Source organism: Geotrypetes seraphini, chromosome 5 (assembly GCF_902459505.1).
Source record: "Geotrypetes seraphini chromosome 5, aGeoSer1.1, whole genome shotgun sequence".
In the NCBI taxonomy this organism is placed as follows: Eukaryota; Metazoa; Chordata; class Amphibia; order Gymnophiona; family Dermophiidae; genus Geotrypetes; species Geotrypetes seraphini.
In genome coordinates this window covers 249,198,664-249,223,598 of record NC_047088.1, presented here as the reverse complement: position 1 = coordinate 249,223,598, position 24,935 = coordinate 249,198,664, and the positions used below count along the sequence as shown (strand labels likewise).

Here is a 24,935-nt window from a genome sequence, read left to right as displayed (position 1 = left end):
GGGTGGGATGGCTAGCTGTTTTTCTGCTTTGGATCTCAGTACAAAGGACTTCAATAAAATCTGGAGGAATGGGGTGAGGAGGGAAGAAAAAAATGTGCAGTTTGATAAATCCACAGGTTATATTACGTACGTTAACTTGTAGCCCGTTCTGAGCTTGTTGAGAGAATGGGCTAGAAAATGAATTTAAATAAATGTACACGTGCCATTGCTTATTTACCTAGAATAAAATATGTTGGTACTTGAATGCAGGGCTGTCCTCAAGAAGGTGAATTGGAGTGACCACTAGAGAATGACGCGGTGACAAAATTCATCACCGTTCCCGCGGATAACCGCGGGAAACCATCTTCATGTCATTCTTTAAGGAGAGAGGGAAGAATCAGAGTATGAATGGCCACAACCACTGACCCACAAGCTTTGCTTTGAAGAATGCTGGTGTAGAAGGATTGAGGTTGAAACAGACACTACAGAATGACAGTCTCTGGTATCCAGAGCAGATATTGTGATGTCATAATGCCTCATTCCACCAGTGCCTAAGAACCAATCACATCAGTGATGTCACAATGGCTTCATTATCCTTGGCTCACATAAGAATCAGAGTATGAATGGCCACAACCACTGACCCGCAAGCTTTGCTTTGAAGAATGCTGGTGTAGAAGGACCGATGATGAAATAGACACTAGAAAATGACATGGGTTTATTTCCCGCGGTTGTTTACCCTTTACATGCCACCTCACCGCTGGACCATCGGGAACCAAAGGTAGAACCAAAGGGAGAGGAGGGAAGGGGAGGGGCATGCTAGGGAGGGAAGGGGAGGAAGGGATTGAAGGCAGCTGTGGTTCCCTACTCCACTGGGCCACCAGGGCAGTACTGGAGGCCCACAATGGGTCGGGGGGGGGGGCAGACTGACTGCCTGTCTGCACCAAGGCAGTACTGCAGGTCCGCAGTGGTTCTGGGAGGGGGGGCATTCTGGGAAGAGGGGTGGATTGGCTGGCTGGCAGACAGAACACAAGGGAAGGGTGGAGGGGTCGCTTATGCCCTTTACCAGTACTTGAATATAAACCATTGGTCTATATTTGAGTCAACCTTTTTTCCTCCTTTGGGGGGGGGGGCAAGGTTACCTCGGTTTACATTTGGATCAGTTTATCTTTTGAAAATCAGCTTGCAAGCTTGTGGGTACCTAAGAATATAAGAATTGTCTTACTGGATCAGACCAATGGTCCATCAAGCCCAGTAGCCTATTCTCATGGTGGACAATCCAGGTCCCTAGTACCTGAACAAAACCCACAATAGTAGGTGTATCAGTCCCCTATGGGGCAGCAGATTGTAATGTCCTCCCCAGTACAATTTGTAGAACTTAAAGTGAAGATGAACTTCAAGACTACATTTTCAAAACTCTCTCATAAAAACTCAATGATTGGGGCTACTGCCTGATAGCGTACTCATCAGGGGCTTTCCTCCTGTTTTCCCTCCCTGCCCTGGGGCCTTATCTGTTGCCTCTGCAGTACCTTCTAGTCTCAGTAGATGGCAACCTAAATGCTGCAGGCCGCACAGAGCGGTCATTTAGCTGGGACATTCCATGAATCCATGCATTGGAGTCACCCTTTAAAAATAAAAAAAAACACCCTGAGAAAATCTAAAGTTTCTCTGGCACTGAAATGGCAGAAAACCAAATGAATTATCAAATCCAGATGTCAAAAACTCATTTTCACAGTAATAAAGCATAAAATATATTGCTACCTTGGGATCTAATAATTTCTGCGGGTTCCATGACTTCAGTGAGAGCAGCTGTAACATGCCCTGTTTGATAAGTGTTTCCTGTGTGCTCCCACACAAGGATACCTGTACCATTATAATCATATGCTGTTGCTCTGGAATGCTTATTCTTGGATGTTAATACAGGTAGAGCTGTTTAAGCTGTTGAAACTGTGTGGAGAGAGGCACCTCCCCCCCATCTAATCAAGGAGCTTACCAACTTGAAATTCTCTTCCATTCCTGACAGCATGCAGGAGTTATTTCTCAGGAAAATCAGGAGTGTGAATGTTCATTCTGCTGCTCAAATGAGATGCAGCATCAGATTAACAGATTAAATACAATCAAGGAAGATGCTTGTTTGATGATCAGGAAATTAGTTGGAGGAGTACACCCACTTGCAAATATCTTTTGTGGAATACAGAAATTTTGCCTGTTAAACAGATAAATGGCAACATTAAGATTTTTTACTTTGTATATTTTAAATCAAATTAAGCCGCAACCGCGTTCTTAAGTAACAACATTCCAGAGCTCATATTGTGATGTCATAATGCCTCATTCCACCAATGCCTAAGAGCCAACTTCATCAGTGATGTCATAATGGCTTGATTATTCCTATACAGGCAGTCCCTGGGTTAAGAACTAGTTTATTAAGTCGGATTTGTATGTAACTCGGAACTCTGCTCCCAGCTGACAAAAGGGCCAACTGCCCCTACCAGTGTTCCTTCTAAGGTACAGCATGCACAACCACACACGGTTTTAATGTGGCCATGCGTCTTTCCTGAATCTGCTGCAGAAAAGAAGTGTAGGAGTCTTTGCCACTGGAAAGACTGGTCAGTGAAATCAAATGAATCTTATGAATCGTACTTAAGTCAGGCGTCTGTAACTCAGGGATTGCCTGTACTGTAGATGTGAGGGACGCAGTATCCCTGCGTATTTTATCTCTGCAGCTCCCTCCCAAGCTTGGAGGGGGTAAAGTATTCCTGAAACCTCTTATCTCAGCAGCCTAATTCTACTTTATTTCATCAACATTCAGAAGAAGAGCAGCAGAGTGTACACTTCTCCCTCCGTATTCGCAGGGGATGCAGGTATAACATAGCCGTGAATACTGAAAAACTGTGAATAACTTTTTGCATGTTATTCGCGGTTTTTCGGTAAAATAAACCTGAAAAGATAATAAACTGTGAATAACCTGACCTGCGATTTGCTCTGTATAACAAAAGGAGCAGCAATTTCCAATGTGAAACACCGGGTTCAGTGACGAAAATTAGGGGGCGAAGTCAGCAGCTGAAAAATCGCGAATAAGCGAATCCGCAGATACGGAGGGAAAAGTGTACAAAATCCTGCACAGAGTTCTTTCATACCTCATTTAGGACAAGACTTCTGTAGCATTTGCACTAGTACACCTAGACCATGTTAAATAAATGCACTAGTGAACATAGCAGTGAATTATACTGTGTTAGGTAACTATGATTCATTGATTTAAAAGAAAAACAAAAGAGAGATGCGATTTTGAGCATAAAACATAATAGCAGACTTCTCCTGTTTTATACTTGGACAGGATGATAAATCGTACTGGTGTGTTAAGGTGCCCAAAGGCTACATGGAGGCACAGTGCTAATAACACTCCACCTCAGATCATACCCCATGATCACTTGGTCATTATAGTGTGATAAAACACCAGCTCAGTGTATAGGAAGCAGATAGCATTCCCTTGATGCTGTGTCTGCCTAGCTCAGAAGAAGGAAAAAAAACCTCAATTGAACAAATAGCTTTGCCCTAAACTTGGTTTCTGACTTCTGCTGTGGAAAATCTGGGTATATTATGCAGTAGAATGAGTTTTGTTCATATTAGAGAATGACAAGGGGACAAATTTGACCCCGTCCCCGCGAGAACTCATTTTCCCATCCCATCCCCACGAGCTCTTTTCCTGCCCCTGCCCCATTCCTGCAAGCACTGTCCTCATCCGTACAAGCCTCAAACACTTTAAAATCCTAAGTAACAACATTCTAGAGCTCAGATTGTGATGTCATAATGCCTCATTCCACCAATGCCTAAGCTCCGTCCTCATCTGCACCAGCCTCAGACACTTTAAAATCATAAGTGGCAACATTCTAGAGCTCAGATTGTGATGTCATAATGCCTCATTCCACCAATGCCTAAGCTCCGTCCTCATCTGCACAAGACTCAAACAAAGTGTCCGAGGCTTGTGCGGTTAAGGCAGAGCTTACAGGAACGGGACAAGGACAGTGACAGACCTCGCGTGGACAGGACGGGAAAATTGAGTTCCTGCGGGGAAGGGGAAAAATTTGTTCCCGTGTCATTCTCTAGTTCATATATAAAATTGCCACAGTGTAAGTAGGCAGAGTCTGTCCTTTTCTCGGTGTAGTCTATGTAATTAGTCACTGCAAGATTCCAAAATTATTGGCAGGGGCTAAGAGTCATTTTTCCATTTCAACAATACAGACCTCCCTATTCACAAAAACTGTGACTCAGAATGGTTTATAGTGAATTGCTTAAAAAAATGCAAAATAATTTTTTTAAAAAACCAATTTAACAGATTGTAGAATTAATAGGTGGCGTGACTGTCTTTGCTGGGATCAGCGAGGCAAGCTACAATTGACCTGACACCTTATTAGAGCCTTGTGACCTTTTCAAAATCAAAGGGACACACTGTCCTTTCTTCTTTTATTCATAAACATTTCCCTGCCCGCCACAAGTGGTTGGGTGTCAGGCCCTGTTATAAAACAAGTATTTGGTGAAAGGGATTTACAGTACTTTGTTTTGTGAACAAAATGAAGGAATCTTCGTCACATTACCACCTAAATTTCAGAAATGCTAAGCGCCTTTCAACGTTACATTGCATTAGTGACTTCTATTCCGCCTGAACCTTGCAGTTCTAGGCGGATTACATCGGAAGATAACTGGACATTTCCAGGAGATTTACAATTTAGGGGGTTTGTTAACCTAATTGAGTCTTTGAGGAGAAATTGTAAGAAAGATAGAAGTTTGAAGATTATATCAGAGGAAAACTGGACTTTTTCAGGGAAATTACAATTTAGGGGGCTGGTTACAAAGTTGAATCGTTAGGAGAAATTACAAGAGGAGAAGGAATTTAAGGGGGAAATTTTCTAGAGAGGGGGAGAGTTATGATATCTGGATAAATTTTTTTAAATAGCAAGGTTTTGATTTCTTTTCGAAATGATTTATAGTCGCTTGTTGCTGTCAGCAGGTTAGAGATAGAGGGGTCTAGTTTCGCTGCCTGCGTCGCTAGGAGGTTGTCATGCATCTTCTTGCTGAGTACCTTTGAGTGGGGGGGGGGAGGTAGGAGAATGTGGTCTGAGTTCTTCTTTGGTTGTAAGGTTCCGATTTAGGCGATTGTTTAGGTAGGTGGGTGCAATACCGTTTATTGCTTTGAATAATAGACAGTATAATTTGAATTGAATTTGAGCTCGTTTAGGTAGCCAGTGTGATATGGTCATAAAAGGTATGCATCATAGAAACATAGAAAAAGACGGCAGATAAGGGCCGCGGCCCATCTAGTCTGCCCACCCTAATGACCCTCCCCTATTTAACTCTGTGCAGAGATCCCACGTGACGATCCCATTTCTTCGTAAAATCAGGCACACTGCTTGCTTCGATCACCTGAAGTGGAAGTTTATTCCAGCGATCAACCACTCTTTCGGTGAAAAAGTATTTCCTGGTGTCGCCGTGCAATTTCCCGCCCCTGATTTTCCATGGATGTCCTCTTGTTGCCATCGGACCTTTGAAAAAGAAGATATCTTCTTCTACCTCGATAAGGCCCGTGAGGTATTTGAACGTCTCGATCATGTCTCCCCTCTCTCTGCGTTCCTCGAGTGAGTATAGCCGTAATTTATCCAGCCGTTCTTCGTACGGGAGATCCTTGAGTCCTGAGACCATCCGGGTGGCCATTCGCTGGACTGACTCAAGCCTCAGTACATCCTTGCGGTAATGAGGCCTCCAGAATTGTACGCAGTATTCCAGATGGGGCCTCACCATGGATCTATACAACGGCATCATATCAAATAATTGAGGGGTTGTGGGGGTAGGAGGTGTTTTTCTGCATCTATAAGAGGAGTCTCGCTTGACAGTAGAAGAAATGTATCCTTGTGCTAAGTTTTTTATATGTAATTGTCTGAGTTTGCAGACAAACAAAAAAAAAAAAGTATTAGCATTGTCAGTTGTTTAATTCATTTTGATGACTCCATTATATTGCCTTCATATTGTTGGATGTGCTTCATAACCGAAAGATGGTAATAAAAGATGATATCCATTCTTCATTAAGTTGTCCAGTGGATAATTAATGTAGGGATTCTGTGACATACCACTGGGTCTGAAGCAGCGTCTTTCCAAGTTTTGGTTTGCCTTGTGTGCAGTGAGGGAACTGACACCCCCCCAATCCCAATACACCCCCCACCCTTCAGATGTATTCATTCTGGCTGACAGCTGTGACTATACTGTAGAATCTGAAGTTTTGGAGAGAACAGCGCTTGTGAGGGAATGGGCAAAATGTGTGCTTCAAAATGACATTGGAGCCAGCGTTTCTTTATGGTTTTATACTTCTCTTGCAGCATTGTGATAGCACTCTGTGAATCTGACTTTATTATTTATCTAAACATTCTAAGCATGTTCCAACCAAACGTACATAAAACATTCATTCAAACATTAAAGACAATTTTATGCAAAATATATAGCATTGGACATCCATCATGTCATCGGAACTTAAGTAAAAGCTCCTGGAGGAAACGTCCATAATCTGTTATTAAGACATGGGGGAAGCCTCTGCTTGCCCTGAATCGGTAGCATGGAATGTTGCTACTCTTTGGGGTTCTAGAATCTTGTTACTCTCTGGGATTCCGGAATCTTGCTATTCTTTGAGATTCTGTATGGAATGTTGCTACTCTTTGGGGTTCTGGAATCTTGTTACTCTCTGGGATTCCGGAATCTTGCTAGTCTTTGAGATTCTATATGGAATGTTGCTACTCTTTGGGGTTCTAGAATCTTGTTACTCTCTGGGATTCTGGAATCTTGCCATTCTTTGAGATTCTGTATGGAATGTTGCAACTCCTTGGGTTTTGGCCACCGTGGGAATGGGCTACTGCTATTAAGATCATTTGCGTTGCAAAGAAATAAGATCACGTCTCACCCATGTTGATTAGCGCACACTGGTTACCAGTCGAACATAGAATCAGTTATAAAATCCTGCTTTTAACGTTTAAAACAAAATTAAATACCCAACCAGAATTCATTAACAGACTTCTAATACCCTACAATTCTATAAAAATTCTTCATTCAACATCTCAAAACCTTCTTGTTATACCATCTTTAAAATTGATTAACACGCTGCGCTCCAATAATTTTGCCGTTACTGCCCCTACTCTCTGGAATTCATTGCCCACCTATTTGCGCAATGAGTCCGATCTAAAACAATTTAAAACAAAACTAAAAATATTCTTGTTCCAGGACACCTTTGGATAACAACTGTCCTTTTAAGGACATCAGATTAAATTGATATTTTTTCCCTAACCCATTGTACTTTCCTTTTATGTTCCACTTTTCTTTCACGATTGCAGTTCTTCCCCACTCTCCTATTGAAATAAGTCCATATGTCTACTAGTGTTTCGTTATGACACTTGGTTTTTACCTAGTATCCCTTGTTTTAACATGTATTTAAATAATTTTAGAATGTACACCGCTTAGAATACCAATTAAGCGGTTTAAAATTTTTTTTAATAAACTTGAAACTTGATGGACCATTGGTCTGACCAAGTAAGACTGTTCTTATGTTAAAACAAAAATGTCTTCCATAATTTTGTAAATGGAAGTAAAGAAGTCATTTTTCTCAGTTTCCAAAGGAAGATCATTCTACAAAGTCTTGTCCTGCGACAGAAAACAAATAAGCTTGATCTTCCGACAGTACTATATGATACAGGAGATTCAGATCTGAATGGTTTGTTCTTGGGGAAGATGGAGACGAGTGAAGTGGAGGCAAATAAATGCCAGAATGGTGATGGCAAAAGTGGGTCAGGGCAGCAATGCCAGGCTGGCTCGTTTAGCCTGATAGAGGTGGGATAATGTCTCTCGGGAAGGTATTGGAAGGATAAACGCTCCTCATATAGGCAACATCAGTTACTGATTCTCATGTTATGACTGCAGAGGTATAACCCAATGTATGATAGCTAGGAGAGGCAGAGTCTGGACAGAGTATCCATCCCATACTTTTTCTCATGTAGTAAGTACACATGATTGATTAATAATAGATTGGAGGGGGAGGTCCTAATTTCTTTGTGGGTGCACTACTGACACAGAAGCTAATAGTGTTTATTGGAAGCTTCTATACCTCTACTAATGACCGAGGAGTCAATTCAGAGTGGTTTGCATGAGCTTCAGTAAAGATGTTACAATACATGAGCTCCAGTAGTGGTGTTACAATATGTGAGCTGAATATATGTGAATCTTATCTATTTATACCATTTATGTGAAATGATTGAGTTTATTGCATATGAAGCACTTGGCAAGTGATCCAGAACTTATTGATCTTTTGGCTGACTGGCACCATATTGGTAATTCCCTTCTGGATTACATTCACTCTCTCTCTGTTCTGTGTCAATGTGACTTCTGGGTCTGTGCTCATTGCTCCAGATGGAAATTTGTAAGACAACATACCTGAAAGTCAACTGGGAGCCTTTTTCACCTCTTGGGGAGTAAAGGGCTATTGCTTGCGTTCTTTCTGTACGTGATGTTGGTTCCTAGAATGCGAATGCTTCACATAGTGAAATCCCACATTCCTTTTATTTCCCTAATGTTCTGGTTAGGAGACTGACGTGACATGTTTGTTCTTATCTTGACAGGGTGTCCTCACTGTAAAAATGCTATCCCAGATTTCACATCAGCTGCTGATGGCTTCAAAGAAGATAGAAAGGTAACCTTTTAAATTAGTATTTTTTTTCTTTTTCTTAAGAAATAAAATAAGGGCTTAGCACCTTTTAACATGGAACTTTCTCCATGCACTAAATCCATTTCTAACGCAGCAATATTGTAGGTATTTCTAAAAAAAATTTTTTCAGCCTCTGGTTATGGTCGTCTTTATTTGGTGCACCGCCTTTGCTCCGCAGATATCCAAAGCAGTTTACAATACATTGACTAGTAAGCAGGTACTCTTAAGTAGTTTCCCTCTCTGCTCCAGTGGGCTAGATTCACTAAAGCCCCTTTACCTGATCGATCCGGTTCCGATCCGTGGCCGAGTCTTGCCGGGCGACCAATTCACTAAAGGCTCCCCATGCAAATTACCTAATCGGACACACACCTACAAGCGATCCCACAGATCGCCGAAGACCGATCGCGACGCATTCGCAGACCATCATTGGCTGTACATGCGATCTGCGCATGCGCCGCTCTCCTGCACTAGCGAGGTAAAAAAAAGGGGGGGAGGAGTGGCAAAGTAATGACGGGCGAAGGCTGCCATGATCGAGGGCTGAGCCGGGCCCAATCTCGTCTCCTGATGGGACTCGCTGCAGCCTCTTTTTTAAAAAAAAGACGAGGGGAGGGAACTGTCCAGCTTATGGGGCGGTAGACTACGGAATGGAACACGAAACCCATCCTGACTCTCCTACTCTCTGCCGCCCTCACTGCAGTGCAAGCCCGTGGTTTTAACCCACGAGTTTAAAGCGGGGGAGGGCGACAGAGAGCAGGAGGGGAGGGGCGACACTTTTCAGCACAGATGCAAAGGTTTACAACATAAAAAAGCCCTTTAAATATGAGCCCTGACCCCTGTACCCCTCAAGTTAGTAGGCAAACCAACTAGTTTTAGCTGCCGAAGAGGCAGGCTTGCTGCTTGAACACACGAGGCAGGCAGGGCGGCAGAGAGCAGTTTTTTTCTCTGGTCTGCAGGGCTGGTATTTCAGGGCGGGAGAAAGCAGGAAAGGACGTGAGTGACTGGTCCTCAGCAGTCACTTGGTTTTGGATCGGCCAGCCCAGTTGGTGTGCCTAAAAAAATGTTATTGAATCGCTACATTCCGACATTTGAATGCCATTTCCCTCATTTGCGGATCGGATCGGGTGCAGACAGGATTGGCCAGAAGGTTAGTGAATCGGGTTGGGGGTCGCAAAGGGGTTGCAAAACGATCGGTACACGATCGGTTTGCTTAGTGAATCTAGCCCAATCTAACTATGGTACCTGGGGCGGTGGAGGGTTAGGTGACTTGTCCAGGGTCAGAAGGAGCAATGCTAGGATTAAACCCAAAACCTGTCGCAAGACAGCTCAATGAGATTTTCTTCTTCTTCAGAAGGAAAGTCAGTCAGTAGGAGGTTTGGCTCTGAAGGGATCCTGAATCCAGGCGAATTTCGTGGGATCATCTTCTTGAAAATATTTTTCAAACCATTTGATACTTTGGGCTCCTTCTACTAAGCTGCAATAGCGGTTTTAGGGGTCCTTTTACAAAGGCGCGGTTTACTGCGCGGTAACACCTCCATTGATGAGGCATTAGGATTTTAGGCTGCTACGGGGGTTAGCGCGTGATGAAATGTCCAACCGTGCTAACCCCCGTAGCGCACCTTGATTAAAAGGAGCCCTTAGTGTGCACGCTAGACGCTGGCGTTAGTTCTAGCCGTGGGTTTAGCATGCGCTAAAATCCTGCACGCACTAAAAACGCTATCGCAGCTTAGTAAAAGGAGCCCTTTGCGATAGGTGATCTTCAAAAACTGATTTTATATTGTCAGACAAAACAACTTCATTGAAGATCATGAACTGTTGCAAAAGGGGAAAACAATCTTTGCCACCGTCTTCATGCATTTTTCTCCACCATAATTGTCTTTTTTTTTTTTTTTTTTGAAAGCTGAAATCTTCAATATCAATTTCAAAATGTGCATGTTGCCTCCTTGCAAGGAAAGATTCAGCGTATTTAATTTTTCAAAAATATCACAAGTATGCCAGTTTCAGCAAAAACTCTGTCTCTACAAAGTTTTTGGCATACTCGTGTTTTTCCTTCTTCAAGAAAAATGTACAGTTCTTGTTGCTCAAGACACGATTTAGCAGCATGGATATGACTGAATTTTGGTTGGTTTTTTGGCGCTCGCTGTGATAAAAAGCAAATACCGAGCGAAAATCAATATGGAACGAGCAATGAGTTGGCCATATCAAATATGGCTCCGAGGTTTGAGAAGATTTTTTAATGAACAGCAAACTCATCCATCTCACTAGTTCTATCAATATTTTTTGTGATTATTTTTTTTTTATATTCATTGTTGAATTTTTTTTTTAAAATAAATAGTTCAAGATTATTGTGATAACCTTTATAATAAGTTATTTTAGTTTTTTAAATTAATAATTGTCTCAAGCTACCAACTATCAAGTATGTATTAGATTACAGAACTATCGTTTGACCTGGGGAGCAGTGGAAAAATTTTGAAACATTAAGTGAGAAAAAGTTTGAGAACCACTGAACTAACAGATAAAAAGACAACTATTCAGGAAAACATCAAGAATGCACGAAAGAAAGGGCATAATAACAAAACAAACAAAAAAAATCTAGGGTTTTGTGGGTTTTTTCTTTTTCTTTTTTTTTTTTTTTAAATAAAAGGGTCAATTCATTCATTTTGATAGCAGAAAACAGGATGAGACAAAGCTATTTGAGCAGGGTGTTGTACTTAGGTGTATGATATTTGGGTGATACGTCAAAAGCGTAGCAGACAAAACCACGTCGAACATATGCGTGTCGCAGGTTCACCCTATTTAAAGCCTTATCTTTTATGCTCTGGAGGGGGAACCCCCACTACAGTTAGAAGTCCTGGCGCTTCCATTGAGGGGGGGTGGGAATTCCCTTCCCCCACACTACACTGAGAACTCCTGAACAGGGGGAAATGGGAGTTTTCAGTGTATTAGGGGCAACCCCCCCACGGGAGCGCCAGTACTTCTAACTGTAGAGCGTAAAAGATAAGGCTTTATATAAGGTGAAACGGCAACGCTTATGTCCGGTGTGTTTTTGTCAGCACGTGCTTGTCGGCGCAGCTTTGTCTACCGCGCTTTTAACGCTTTTACCGATATTTGTAAGCCTACTCTATGTTGTGCTTGTTTGGTCCATGATAAGTCTTGTTTGTTTGTTTATTAATTCCTCCTTTCTTTTAATTTTCTTGTATTATTTTAATTGTACAACTCTTTGTATCTTATGTTTAGTGTTGAATCAAATTTTATGTATCTTATGTTTAGTGTTGAATCAAATTTAACTATGAACCATGAACTATTTGTTGAAACAGTCATATCCTAGAAATATCTGAGGCATCTTTTTTTGTGATCTGCATTGAACAAACTGGTGAATAGCAGAATGGAAGTTCTCAGTTTTGTTTACTTTATAACTCGAGTTTACGCCCTTGCTCTCACAGTTCCAGTCCTTCTCCTCCAGTCTCTGCCTATTGCAAATACAGTGGTACCTCAGAATCCGAACGCCCCAGAACTTGAACGACTTGGAATCCAAACTTTTTTTTTTGTAGTAAATTTTGTCTTAGAATCCGAACGCCCTGCACATTGTATGTGTGTGTTTGTGCCCCAGAATCTGAATGCTGCTTTGGAATATTTGTTAATATTTTACCTTAAAATCCAGTGTATTTCCTGTTAAAATTTGAGTTTGTGGGACCCAAGAAAGGATTAATCAAGTTTCTATTATTTTCAATGCGAAAAATAGTCTTGGAACTCGAACACTTTGGAACTCGAACGGGGTTCTGGAACGGATTATGTTCAGATTCCAAGGATCACTGTACTGTATTGGCATTTCTACACTGCCACTGTCCGAGCTAGCTCCAACCACTCAGCCCGAAATTCCACTTAGTGCAAATACTCTCTTGTACAATCTATACACAAGAAGACTATGAAATATCTTCTTGGTTGTGCTTAAATTATTTACTTCTACAAATTGTTGTGCTTTTGTTGAAATAAGAGATTTTACATTATAAAATACTATCTTAGTTTTTCTCTCTAAGCCATCTGGTGATGAGGAGTCCATTACAAATAATGACTTTCCTTTGGATTCCGTTTTCCACTTTTGAAGGAAAACAATTTTTATATGTCTTCTGTTCAGTGCTTGGATCTTTTCAGCCTAAAATCAATACCTAGATGGTTGTTCACGTTCATTTTTTAAAACAACAGTCAATATTGTCTTGTATAGTCTATATTTATTATTCTTTTAAGGATCAATAAATATTAGCATTGCAGGACCTATTTTAAACAGAATAGCTTTTCAGAAACCCATATGAAAGGGATGAATTTTTACTTCATCGTTACACACTAGGAGAGACTGCAAGGGTTCTTTCTATTTTCTTTACAATATGATTATAGCATTGGCATTTAAGAACAGCAGAGGGGCATTTTCGGAGTCGCCTCTTGTGCTGCATGCAGACTATGCAGGGAAGCTGGAAATGTACTAATGCACAGCACCGTAGAGAATCTCGCTGGCGTAAGGTCATTATCGGAGGAGCATGCCACCAGACCGACAAGACTTTTATTCTTGTTGGCCTATTCTGTTCTGCTTGGGGCCCAGCAGTAGTGTAGCTTTAATGGATGCATGCAGTAAATATATTCCCAGGGCATCACGTGCTGAGCAAGGATGTGTCGCAACATAATTGCCTGGCCTAAAGATTTTCCAAAAACTACACAATTAGAATAATTACTATTACATGTGGGGTACATTGGAGACATTATAGCTTCCCAAAGTCTGTCAGAGAACAGGATTTGTGCCCACAGTCCTAATAGTTATCCTGATATCAGGCATGCCTCCTTCAATGAATTTAAAACATTGGCTTTATTTTTGTGCAGGTTAGCCAAGAAGTTATCAGGGTTAACATAGAAACATAGAAATAGACGGCAGATAAGGGCCACGGCCCATCTAGTCTGCCCACCCCAATGACCCTCCCTACCTTTCTCTGTGAATAGATCCCACGTGTCTATCCCATTTGGCCTTAAAATCAGGCATGCTGCTGACCTCAGTAACCTGAAGTGGAAGACTATTCCAGCGATCAACCACCCTTTCAGTGAAAAATAATTTCCTGGTGTCCCCGTGCAGTTTCCCGCCCCTGATTTTCCACGGATGCCCCCTTGTTGCCACGGGACCCTTGAAAAAGAAGATATCTTCTTCCACCTCGATGCGGCCCGTGAGATACTTGAATGTCTTGATCACGTCACCCCTCTCTCTGCGTTCCTCGAGTGAGTACAGCTGCAACTTATCCAGCCGTTCCTCGTACGGGAGATCCTTGAGTCCCGAGACCATCCGGGTGGCCATTCTCTGGACTGACTCCAGTCTCAGCACATCCTTATGGTAATGCGGCCTCCAGAATTGCACACAGTATTCCAGGTGGGGCCTCACCATGGATCTATACAATGGCATAATGACTTCAGGCTTACGGCTGACGAAACTCCTGCGTATGCAACCTATGATTTGCCTTGCCTTGGATGAAGCTTGCTCCACTTGATTGGCAGTCTTCATGTTCTCACTGACGATCATCCCTAAGTTTCGTTCTGCTTCAGTTCTTGTTAGGATCTCGCCATTAAGGGTATAAGTCTTGCATGGATTTTGGCTTTGCATGACTTTGCATTTTTTTGGCATTGAAGCTGAGTTGCCAGGACCTAGACCAGCGCTCCAGTAGGAGTAGGTCGTGCATCATGTTGTCGGACATTTAATTTATGTCTGTTGTGCTTTTGCCCACTACATTGCTTAGTTTGGCGTCATCGGCGAATAATGTTGTTTTACCTCGCAGCCCTTCTGCCAAGTCTCTTATAAAGATGTTGAATAGGATCGGGCCCAGGACCGAGCCCTGCGGCACTCCACTGTTTACCTCCATCATTTCGGAGGGGGTGCCGTTCACCACTACCCTCTGAAGCCTACCTCCAAGCCAGTTCCCTTAAACAGCCGAAAAATGTGTGTCAAGTATTTAAAAATAAATAAAATGCTGTAAACTAGTATTTACAGAATGAAATGTTCTCTTGGGAATAGATTGACACCAGTACTCCTAATCCACTGGAAAATTTAGCAAGCTTGAAAAATACTTCCTCAATATCCATCCTTAAGAGAATAGCTTCCATGAAAAGGAATTTTCCCTGCAATTAGGGCTTTCTACATGCTGACAGAGCCTTTGCTCCCTCCACAGCACTATTGCAAGTGCCTGTTCAGCCAGACAGGAAGATTGCAGGTTTTCCGCAGCGACTCCCTAAGTTAGCTTCACAGGTGGGCAGAAAGGGCAGCCAAGCACGTCGCATCCAGAAACAAGCTCTGAATCGTGGAGAAAATTGCTTTTAAAGTCAAGTTCTCCTTCGGCAAGGTATTTTAACACGTTATACCCTCTGGAAATACTTCAGCCCCCAGCAAGCTCAGTAGGTTGAACGATTTTAAGCCCTCATCCGTAAACTGAGATGCCAGCTGCCAAATACAGACACGTCGGGACCCTAGCATTGCACGTTTGTAATGGCTCTTTTCCTATCTGATAATGACCAGCCCAGCTTTTCTCCTAAGCGGGTTGGCTATAACAATGAAAAGCTGTCACTTGAAAACTAGAGGGCTTGAAGAATTACCGTATTTTCACGCATATAATGCGCGCGTTATACACGATTTTACAAACCGAGTATAACCATGTGTGTTACATTCGTAAGCGCGTTATCCCCTTTTTTTTTTTTTACATAGTTCCCCCCCCCCCCCCGACATCCGATTCACCCCGCAGGACCGCTCGCACCTTCACCCCGAAGGACCGCTCGCGCTCGAACACGCACCCCCACCCCGAAGGACCGCTCGCACCCCCACAGCCTCCCCCCCCCCATCATGTAGAAGCTGCCTACCGTCGTCCTGCTGCTTCCTCTGCCGGCGGTCATGCCCCTTCTCTTAGCCCTGCGTCTACGCTGCTTCCTCTTCCGGCAGTCCCGCCCTTTCTCTGATGTCAGAGAAAGGGCGGGACCTCCGGAAGAGGAAGCAGCAGGACGATGGTAGGCAGCTTCTACATGATGGGAGAGGGGGTGGGGAGGCTGTGGGGGTGCAAGCGATCCTTCGGGGTGGGGGTGCGAGCGGTCCTGCGGGGGGAGGTGAATCGGACATCGGGGGGGCATCAGGCTTTCAGGGTGGGGACAGGACTTCAAGGGGCAGAGGAGAGTCGGGGCGGGCTAAAGGAGAGTCGGGCTGGCCAGAGGAGAGTCGGGGCGGGCTAAAGGAGAGTCGGGCTGGCCAGAACAGAGTCGGGGTGGGCGAAAGGAGAGTCGGGCAGCAACGGGAGAGTTGGGGCGGCATGCGCGGTATATAAAAATTTATTTACGTAAATTACAGTTTCCCGCGCGCTATACCCATGTGCGCGTTTTACACGGGTGCGCGGTATGAGAATGAAAATACGGTAATCTTTAAAGATGGATTCTAATAATTTTTGCTTCAGTGCTGGTTAGATATGACTTGAAAACGCTGTACAAATATTGGGATCTTTGGGAGATTGGTTTTTTGGGTTTTTTTTAAAACAGATTTGCCAAACTGATAACCTCTCGGCCTTAGTTCTATGGCAAGATTCTATGTGTCGGGTGAAAAATATTTTTCACGTTTTCATCCAGTATGCAACATGATTGAGCCCATAAAACTTCCCGTATGTGAATATTTGGAATCTGATATCCTATTAATCAAAAAAAAAATTTAGAACTTTGTATTTGTTTCACTAATTTAGCATCACTTCATGGGACCTCCGTTTGCTTTCTAAACCTTATTATTAAACAGAAATCATAATTTTCCATAGTTTTCCAGACCACATAGTCCCCTATATACTTAGATATGTTAATTTTGTTTTCAACACTGAGGCTTGACTTCTGTATACATTTCCTATTCTTTAAAATTATAAAAATTAGAGAACATATAGAAAAACTACATTTCAGATTGCATGTGGTATACACATAAGAATAGACTTCCTGGGTCAGACTAATGGTCCATCGCGTCCAGTAGCCCATCCTCACGGTCGCCAATCCAGCTCCCTAGTACCTGGCCAAAACCCAAAGAGTAGCAACATTCCATACAGAATCTCAAAGAATAGCAAGACTCTGGAATCCCAGAGAGTAACAAGATTCTAGAACCACAAAGGAGTAGCAACATTCTATGCTACTGATCCAGGGCAAACAGTGGCTTCTCCCATGTCTTTCTCAATAAGTTTCAAGTTTATTTAAAATTTCATATACTGCCCAATCAGCCTTCTAGGCAGTGTACACTATCTTAAAAACATATGAGATAATACATCATTTAAAACATTAATAGTTATTAAAAACAAACAGAAACAAAAAGGGAAACAGGGTAGAACTACAGTTATCAAGTAGAAAGAACATATAGGGAAAAAACAAAAGGAGGGGTGTTAAAAGGTAGACTAAAACTATGTAGCCATGAAAAGGACATTTAGGTCTCGAAAGCATCAAGAAAAAGAAATGTTTTTAATTTCGTCTTAAAATGGTGAAGAATTGATTCTTCCCGTAAGTGGGCCGGAATATTATTCCAAAGAGATGGAGTGCAGACAGAGAAAATGGTAGACCTCATTGTATTGATAAACTTCAAAGATTATGGACTAATATTTATTCTTATTACAAATCCCAGCTTTCATATTAAGCCTGTGATCAAGGTACCCAAGTTGAACTTTTCTGGCTGGTGCTCCTCTAAAATGAGTGGTTCTTCCATACTCTATTTTCACTCACTAGGGACAGCCGGGTTTCCTGAATCCTGCAGAGCTTGCCTGTCCCTCACTATTTTAAATGTGATAATGAAGCAGCACCCCCCAGTGGCAGTACAGTATGTGAAAGACTCCCACTCAGCTTAGAGATAACAGTGCTAGAGTTTATACACTGAAACAGGTTACATTATTTTAGCACCAGAAACCTCTAAGCAGGTGGCATGTGCTGTCTGGGAGCTGTAGAGGATGGGGGAGGTTAAGGAGAGAATTCCCTTCTTAGCAGCAACACAGCAGAAAATGCTTGTATTCTGCCCAAAGAAATTTCATTTTTTCTGCAAGATTGGTAGTGAAGCGCATGGAAATCAGCCATCTGCTAAGCTAAACATGTCGTGGGTGTGGAGTTGTTATTAAGTAGTATGCAATCTTTTTTAACATCTTGGTAAAAATAGAAGGGTAGAATTTTTTTTCTTATCCTATATATTATAATGATAGGGCTGTACTTGCCTTGTAGCATCCCCGGTTGGAACCTCCAAGCTGATGGGAGGGGCTGAGCAAACCTTTGAGACATGGAAGCAATAATTGCTCTTCCTGATGGGATGGACCAGTGACTATCTGAGACATAAGAATTGCCATACTGGGAAAGACCAAAGGTCCATCAAGCCCAGTATCATGTTTCCAACAGTGGCCACCCAAGGTCCCAAGTACCTGGCAGAAACCCAAAGAGTAGCAGCATTCCAGAGCTGAGATTGTGATGTCATAATGGCTCATTCCACCAATGCCTAAGAGCCAACCTCATCAGTGATGTCACAATGGCTTGATTGTCCTATACTTGGCTCACATAAGAACATAAGAGCTGCCATACTAGGACAGACCGAAGATCCATCAAGCCCAGTATTCTGCTTCCAACAGTGGCTAATCCAAATGCCAAGTACCTAGCTAGATCCCAAGTAGTAAAACAGATTTTATGCTGCTTATCCTAGGAGTAAACAGTGGATTTCCCCAAGCCATCTCATTAATGGCCTATGGACAAAAGAGGTGCTGAAATACTAAGCTGACAGCATGGGAAGAATTATCCGCTTACACCCTTGCTAGTACTGTCTAAATGGTGGAAGAGTTTCTGAGGCAAGGTTTATGTCTGGCCTATGGTGGCAAAGTGTTAACAGGGAATTGCAACACCAGACCCCATATATATGTGTTGTGTGTGTGTGTGTGTATATATATATGTATATATGTGTGTATATATATATATATATATATATATATATATATATATATATATATATATATATATATATATATACACACACACACATACACATACACCACATATCCTACAATTCTATGCGGATTACAAATTATTCAGGTGCTCAAGCATTTATCCCTAATATATATATATATTATTTTTATTATTTTTTTTTTTTAAAGTGTAATTTCCCCCAGATAACACATAAAATACTTTCACCAAATAAAGTGCAATGAATGGAATCTTCACCAAGACCAGCAAACACAAACCCAATCTAAGCCTGCACGAGTTAATTTAAATGCAAAAAAAGGACAATGTGATGCAGGCCAATCACCACAGCTGCTTTAAGGCCTACCCCAACAAAACCTCATGGGCATAAAAAAAACTCTTTTTTTGCCAATTCAAAATGACTCTGTGCAATGTGGTGAATAAAAACTAGATAATCATGCGAAAACTACTTATCTTAGTCTTCTGCAGAGGATTGGCGTACCAGGGTGTAACCGCCTGTCGATCCTCTTCGGGGGAGCTCGAACAGACGTCTCTCCCTGCATTGCACGATTTCCCACAGATAAGCCATGCCATGCAAAATATTCCTAAAAGGGCTAGACAAGACAAATCAAAATCCAAGTTTCATGCCTGGGAGACGAGCAGCAGCTATGACAGCTATGAATTTTTATGTTGGAGCCACTATGGAGGAAAGCCACCAAATATCTTGCCATGGGGGGTCTGTGACACTGCTGACCAGAATGTGTAAGTGACGGCTATCTCTTCCAGCTTTACATTACTTTACATTTCTAGACCGCAAACTCCTCACGGATCGATGCGGTTCACAAAAGATAGAAAACTGGACATTCCCAGTGAACTACAGAGTAAACATTAATCAATTCAATTCTCTAAAAATTTTACAAACAAGAATGATTTCAATAACTTTCTTTAATGTATATAAAAACAAGACCTTCTAAATAGAGAGCATAACTCCTTATCCCAGCTAGCTGCCTGAAAAGCAAATAGGCGTTGCTGGAACTTCTTATAAATACAACCTCGAACTGGGGGGAAAACAAAGCAATATTAGTAGTGGACGATTCAATGTGAATAAATAAATCAAACTTTTCATTGGAGGCATTCTCAAAGAGGTGGGTGTTTCCAAATGTATTCTCTTCTATTGAGAGCATAAGAATAATCATACTGAGTCAGATCCATGGTCCATCTAGACTAGTTTCCAGCAGTGGCCAATCCAGGTCCCGACAGAAACCCATGAGAAATGCCCTGTCCTTCAAGCATATGGCTCTCTACCCATCCCAATCTGGTTCTCCATTTCTAGGTTGGTTAGAGAGGGAGAGAGCAACAAAAAAGTCCAGAATGACAATGGGGACCACCATTGAAGAATTCAGGCACAAGACATAGTTTTCTAAGCTTCTGCTAGGTCTTATATAGAACTAGGCCCCAAGTGAAGGAGAATGATATTGATAGCTATTTAAGATCCATAGCACGTTAGAAGAATCAGAGGGGATTGAGAGACAAATTCAGGTAGGGGAGATCTAGCAGTCTATTCAGTTTCTCAGGTTTCAGGGGTCTCAAAGTCCCTCCTTGAGGGCCACAATCCAGTCGGGTTTTCAGGATTTCCCCAATGAATATGCATGAGATCTATGTGCATGCACTGATTTCAATGCATATTCATTGGGGAAATCCTGAAAACCCAACTGGATTGCGGCCCTCAAAGAGGGACTTTGAGATTCCTGGGTTAGATCATCTAATCCAGATGACTTATCTATCAGCCAAGTTTTATAGAACTTTTGGAGAACTATTTATGAACCTATAGAGAGGTTATTTAAGAGTCACAATGAAGGGACAGACTCGGCATTTTGTGGTTTATATTGCCCGATACTTCTGCTTAACTTGATAGTCAACTTAGCCAAGATTTTCACTAATGTTTTTATAAGGTCATATTTAATTTGGTTCATGAGGATCAGTCAAGTTTCATACCTGAGAGACAGGCAGCAGAGTAAATAACTGGTAAGGAAATACTGTATATACTCGAATATAAATCCAAGGTATCCTTTTCCCCAAAAAAAGGGGAGGAAAAAGGTTGACTCAATCAAATATAAACCGAGGTTAGAAATTTAGGTTATCATGGTGAGCCAATCTATAAAGACTGCTCACCCTCTCTCCCCATCAACTCTCATAAGTCACTAAACATAATAAAAATATCTGGGATGAAAAGCTAACAAATTCCGGAACTTGGAGGCGAGGAGGATGGCAGTTTGAGTGCAGAGCTCCTCTCCCTGGACAATCTGCCTGCTTTTAAATATCAGCAGCAGTGGGAGATCAATTGCTTTTACACCCAGCAGCAACGGGACCAACCCACCAAAAACCCACAGTCCCGATCCTACAAAAATATGAGCTCCATCCTCCCTGCAGTCCACTAGGAAAATCAACTGCTTTTACACCTAAGCAGCAGCAGGACCAGCCACCACTACCAAGAGCCCTTTGCCCCGATCCAGCCAGGCATGTGAGCTCCTCCCTCTGCAGTCCATTGGAGAGATCAATCTACCTGCTTTTAAATATCAGCAACAGTGGGAAATCAACTGCTTTTACACCTCAGCAGCAGCGGAACTATCCGCAACTACCAAGAGCACACAGACCCGATCCAGCCAAGAGTGTGAGCTCCACCTCCCCCTGCAGTCCACTAGGAAGATCAACTGTTTTTTACACCTAAGCAGCAACAGGACCAGCCACCATTACCGAGAGCCCTTTGCCCTGATCCAGCCAGACAAGTAAGCTCTTCCCCCAGCATTCCGTTGGAAAAATCAATCTGCTTGCTTTTAAATATCATCAGAAGTAAGAGATCAACTGCTTTTACACCTAAGCAGCACCAAGACCAGCCGCCACTATCGAGAGCCTTTGTCCCAATCCTGCCAGGCGTGTGTGCTCTTCACCATACAATTCGTTGGAGAGATCAATCTGCCTGCTTTTAAATATCAGCAGCATTGGGAGATCAACTGCTTTTACACCTAAACAGTACCAAGACCAGCCGCCACTATCGAGAGCTCCTCCCCTTATATCCCGTTTAAGAGATCAATCTACCTGCTTTAAATATCAGCAGCAGTAGAAAAACAACTGCTTTTACATACAAGCAGCAGCGAGACCTACCGCAACCACCAAGAGCCCACAGACCCGATCCTGCCAGGATTGTGAACTCCTCCCCCTGCAGTCCATTGGAGAGATCAATCTGCCTGCTTTTAAATATCAGCAGCAGTGGAGATCAACTGCTTTTACACCTAAGCAGCAACGAGACCAGCCACAACCACCGAGAGAACACAGACCCGATCCTACCAAGAGTGTGAACTCTTCCCCCCCTGCAATCCGCTATGAAGATCGACTGTCGGCTCCGGGCGGCTTTCCCGCAGAGGAGAGAATCCTGCATTCACCGTGGGCCTCATCTGGGGCAGCCTCCTTGGAGCGGCTGGGGCACGGGCAGTGTGTCTGGGAGGGAATGCATGGATGGGAGAACATCGCAGGGGAGGAGACATAGACATCCTGGGACTGTCGGCCAAGTCTCTTCCCTGAAGAAGCCCTTTTTCTGGAAACTAAAATCTTGTTAAAATGTTTATTTTATTTTTATTTTTCCTCTAACTCTACTTTTCACTTCTCTATTACCCTCCAGGTACTTTAGTTAGATTGTGAGCCTTCGGGACAGTAAGGGAATTTTTCAAGTACCTTTCCTATTTCTAATCTTAATGTATATTTTCTGTAAACCGCTTAGAACCTAACGGATGTAGCGGTATATAAGAAATAAATTACATTACAAATTACATTACATTCACAACAAGGCCCCCTACGTAGGAAAACGCAACTACAAGCAGCCACAAACTTAAATAAATGTAGACAAAAATCAGACTTAAGCCTCAAGAAACCATATGCAGTTCAGCACCAGAGAAAGAGAAACAGCATGCTACACTTTGGAAAATAAAAAGAAAGCAGTGCAAATGTACAGTAAAACTGCATTTTCTGTTCATGAAATTAAAAATAAAATTCTCTTTTTTCTACGTTGGCCATTTTATTCATGTGTATCCCAGTTTTCCAGTTTCTGTTCTATCTTTTCTTAATTTTCTTTCCAGGGTTAGCCTATCTGCCTCTTCTCTCCCTCCTGTTTTCTTCACGTCCTCTCCTACATCCATCTCTGACTTTAACCTTTTCCTTTCAGTTTTCCTCCATTTATTTTTCTGCTATTCTATCTGCTTATATTTACATCTTTCCATCTCCCTCCTCCTATTATTCTCCAGTTATTTTGTTTACTCTTCCCTCTCCCCCCTTCCAGCATCTTCTCTTTCTCTCTCTTTCCCCCTCTTATTTTCACCCTTCTATTAGTAAGTATTTTTTTATATCAAGTATAACTTGTACAGAAACCAAATTTAACCAAAGTATATTACAATCATTAAACAATAAATCCATACTTAACAAAAGTTAAGCAAAATTACAAGAATTATTATTAAGGTGAAATTAGCTCAAGTCCTCTTTAGATCCAAGAAATTATATTGGCGAGCTAAGAAAAAACAATCAGTACAACAAAGTAATACTGTTTCTATACATCGGGAACGGAATTACCATTTTCCTTTTTAGAGCTCAAGATTGAAATTTATCCTTGTCCAGGCAGGACATAGCCACAAAATTAGTCAATTGTTGAGGCTCAAAGAATATATATTTAGTTTAGTGGTAACGAACAATGCATTTACAGGGGTGTCTTAAATAAAATGTAGCCCCTAGTGAGATGACCCCTGGTTTTAATAGAAGAAAGTCACGCCTACGTTTTTGCGTTTCCCTTGAAACATCAGGAAACATTTGAATTTTACAACCAAGAAACTCCTGTTTATTCTTAAGAAATAGCCTCAATAACCATGACTTATCAATAGAAAGAGCCAATGTAACAACTAATGTTGCAGGTTATTTTAACTCTTCTAACCAGTATCTACTCTCTTGCCCCCTCCATCCAGCATATCCTCTCCTCTCTTTCTTTCAACACCTCATCTCTGTTGCTCTCTCCCTCCACCTCCATCCATGATCTCTCCCCATCACCTTTTACCCTTTGCCTCTTCCAACACTACTTATCTGGGGGTCTAGCTGTGGGGAATGGAGTTGCGGGTCAGGGGCAGGCTCCACGTGAGACAAGCAACTGATTCCTCCTGCCGACGGCTGTGGCACTTCCTTGCTGTTTGCTGGACGCCAGGAGGAGTGGAGAGTGAGGAGTCAGCAACACATCTGGATTGCAATTGGCCCTGCCTTCGGTCCTGGTCACACTAAACCATCTAGCAATAATAAAGCCAGAAGCCGCGGGGACCAACCCTCTTTCCAAGTCGCTATAGGCTCTGCCAGTCTCAATCCCGCCCCTTAAAATCAGGAAGTCACTTCAGAGGGGGTAGAATCAAGACTGGTAGAGCCTTTACCAACTTGGTAAGAGAGATGCAACTTCTGGCTTCATTATTGCCAGACAGTTTAGTGGAACTGGGGCTGACAGCAGGACTGATTGTAATCTAGATGCACAGCTGACTCCTTATTCCTCCCGTTGTCCGACAAACAGCATGGATTGCCATGGCCGCCGCCGGGAGGAATCAACTGCCTACCTCATATGTCAGGCCTACCCCTGACATGCAACTCCATTCCCCAAGCCAGATCCCCGGTAGGTTTAAATTTATATATATATATATATTTTAACTGGATACAGAAGTACTCAAGCATGGACTCAAATATAAACTGAGACCCTCATTTTTGGGTCATTTGTTTTGGCCCAAAAATCTCAGATTATATTTGAGTATATAACGTACAAGTTTCCCACTCTCTTATTATCCACTGTGGTGGAGAAAGTCTTCGATCAAGTGGCTTGGACTTTTATATTTAAAACTATGGAGAAGATGGGATTTGAACCTGCTTTTTTGGGGGATGGGTGATTGCAATGCATAGGCACCCTAAAGCACAGTTCTTCAACTGCTGGTCTGCAAAAAAATCTTGCCGGTCTGAAGGATTCGGGTCCCCAAAGCAACAAAAGGTGCCGGCGTCAGCTGACATGCAACTTCCTGCTGCCATCGCTATGCTGGGACTCCTGCCTTCCACCACCAGGACTCCTGCCACGTATGTCTCCTGCTCCTGCCTTTGTTTCTGCAGCTCTGTGTGCTTTTAACTTCGACACACAGCTGCCCCTAAGCAGTAGTTTAGCCGCGGTTTCATGAGACAGCCTCGGGGTCTTTGCTAGGCCGGCCTGCTTCGATGATGCGAT

At 42.5% G+C, this 24,935-nt stretch overlaps 1 protein-coding gene across 1 annotated transcript in view; it reads left to right on the top strand.

Moving 5' to 3' along the window:
* Window positions 1-24,935, top strand: part of PDIA5 (protein disulfide isomerase family A member 5) — a 321,624-nt gene that overhangs the window by 274,678 nt on the left and 22,011 nt on the right. Inside the window, exon 15 of the mRNA XM_033945534.1 lies at window positions 8,622-8,692. Coding sequence (XP_033801425.1) covers window positions 8,622-8,692 — 71 coding nt within the window. The remainder of the gene's footprint in view (window positions 1-8,621; window positions 8,693-24,935) is intronic.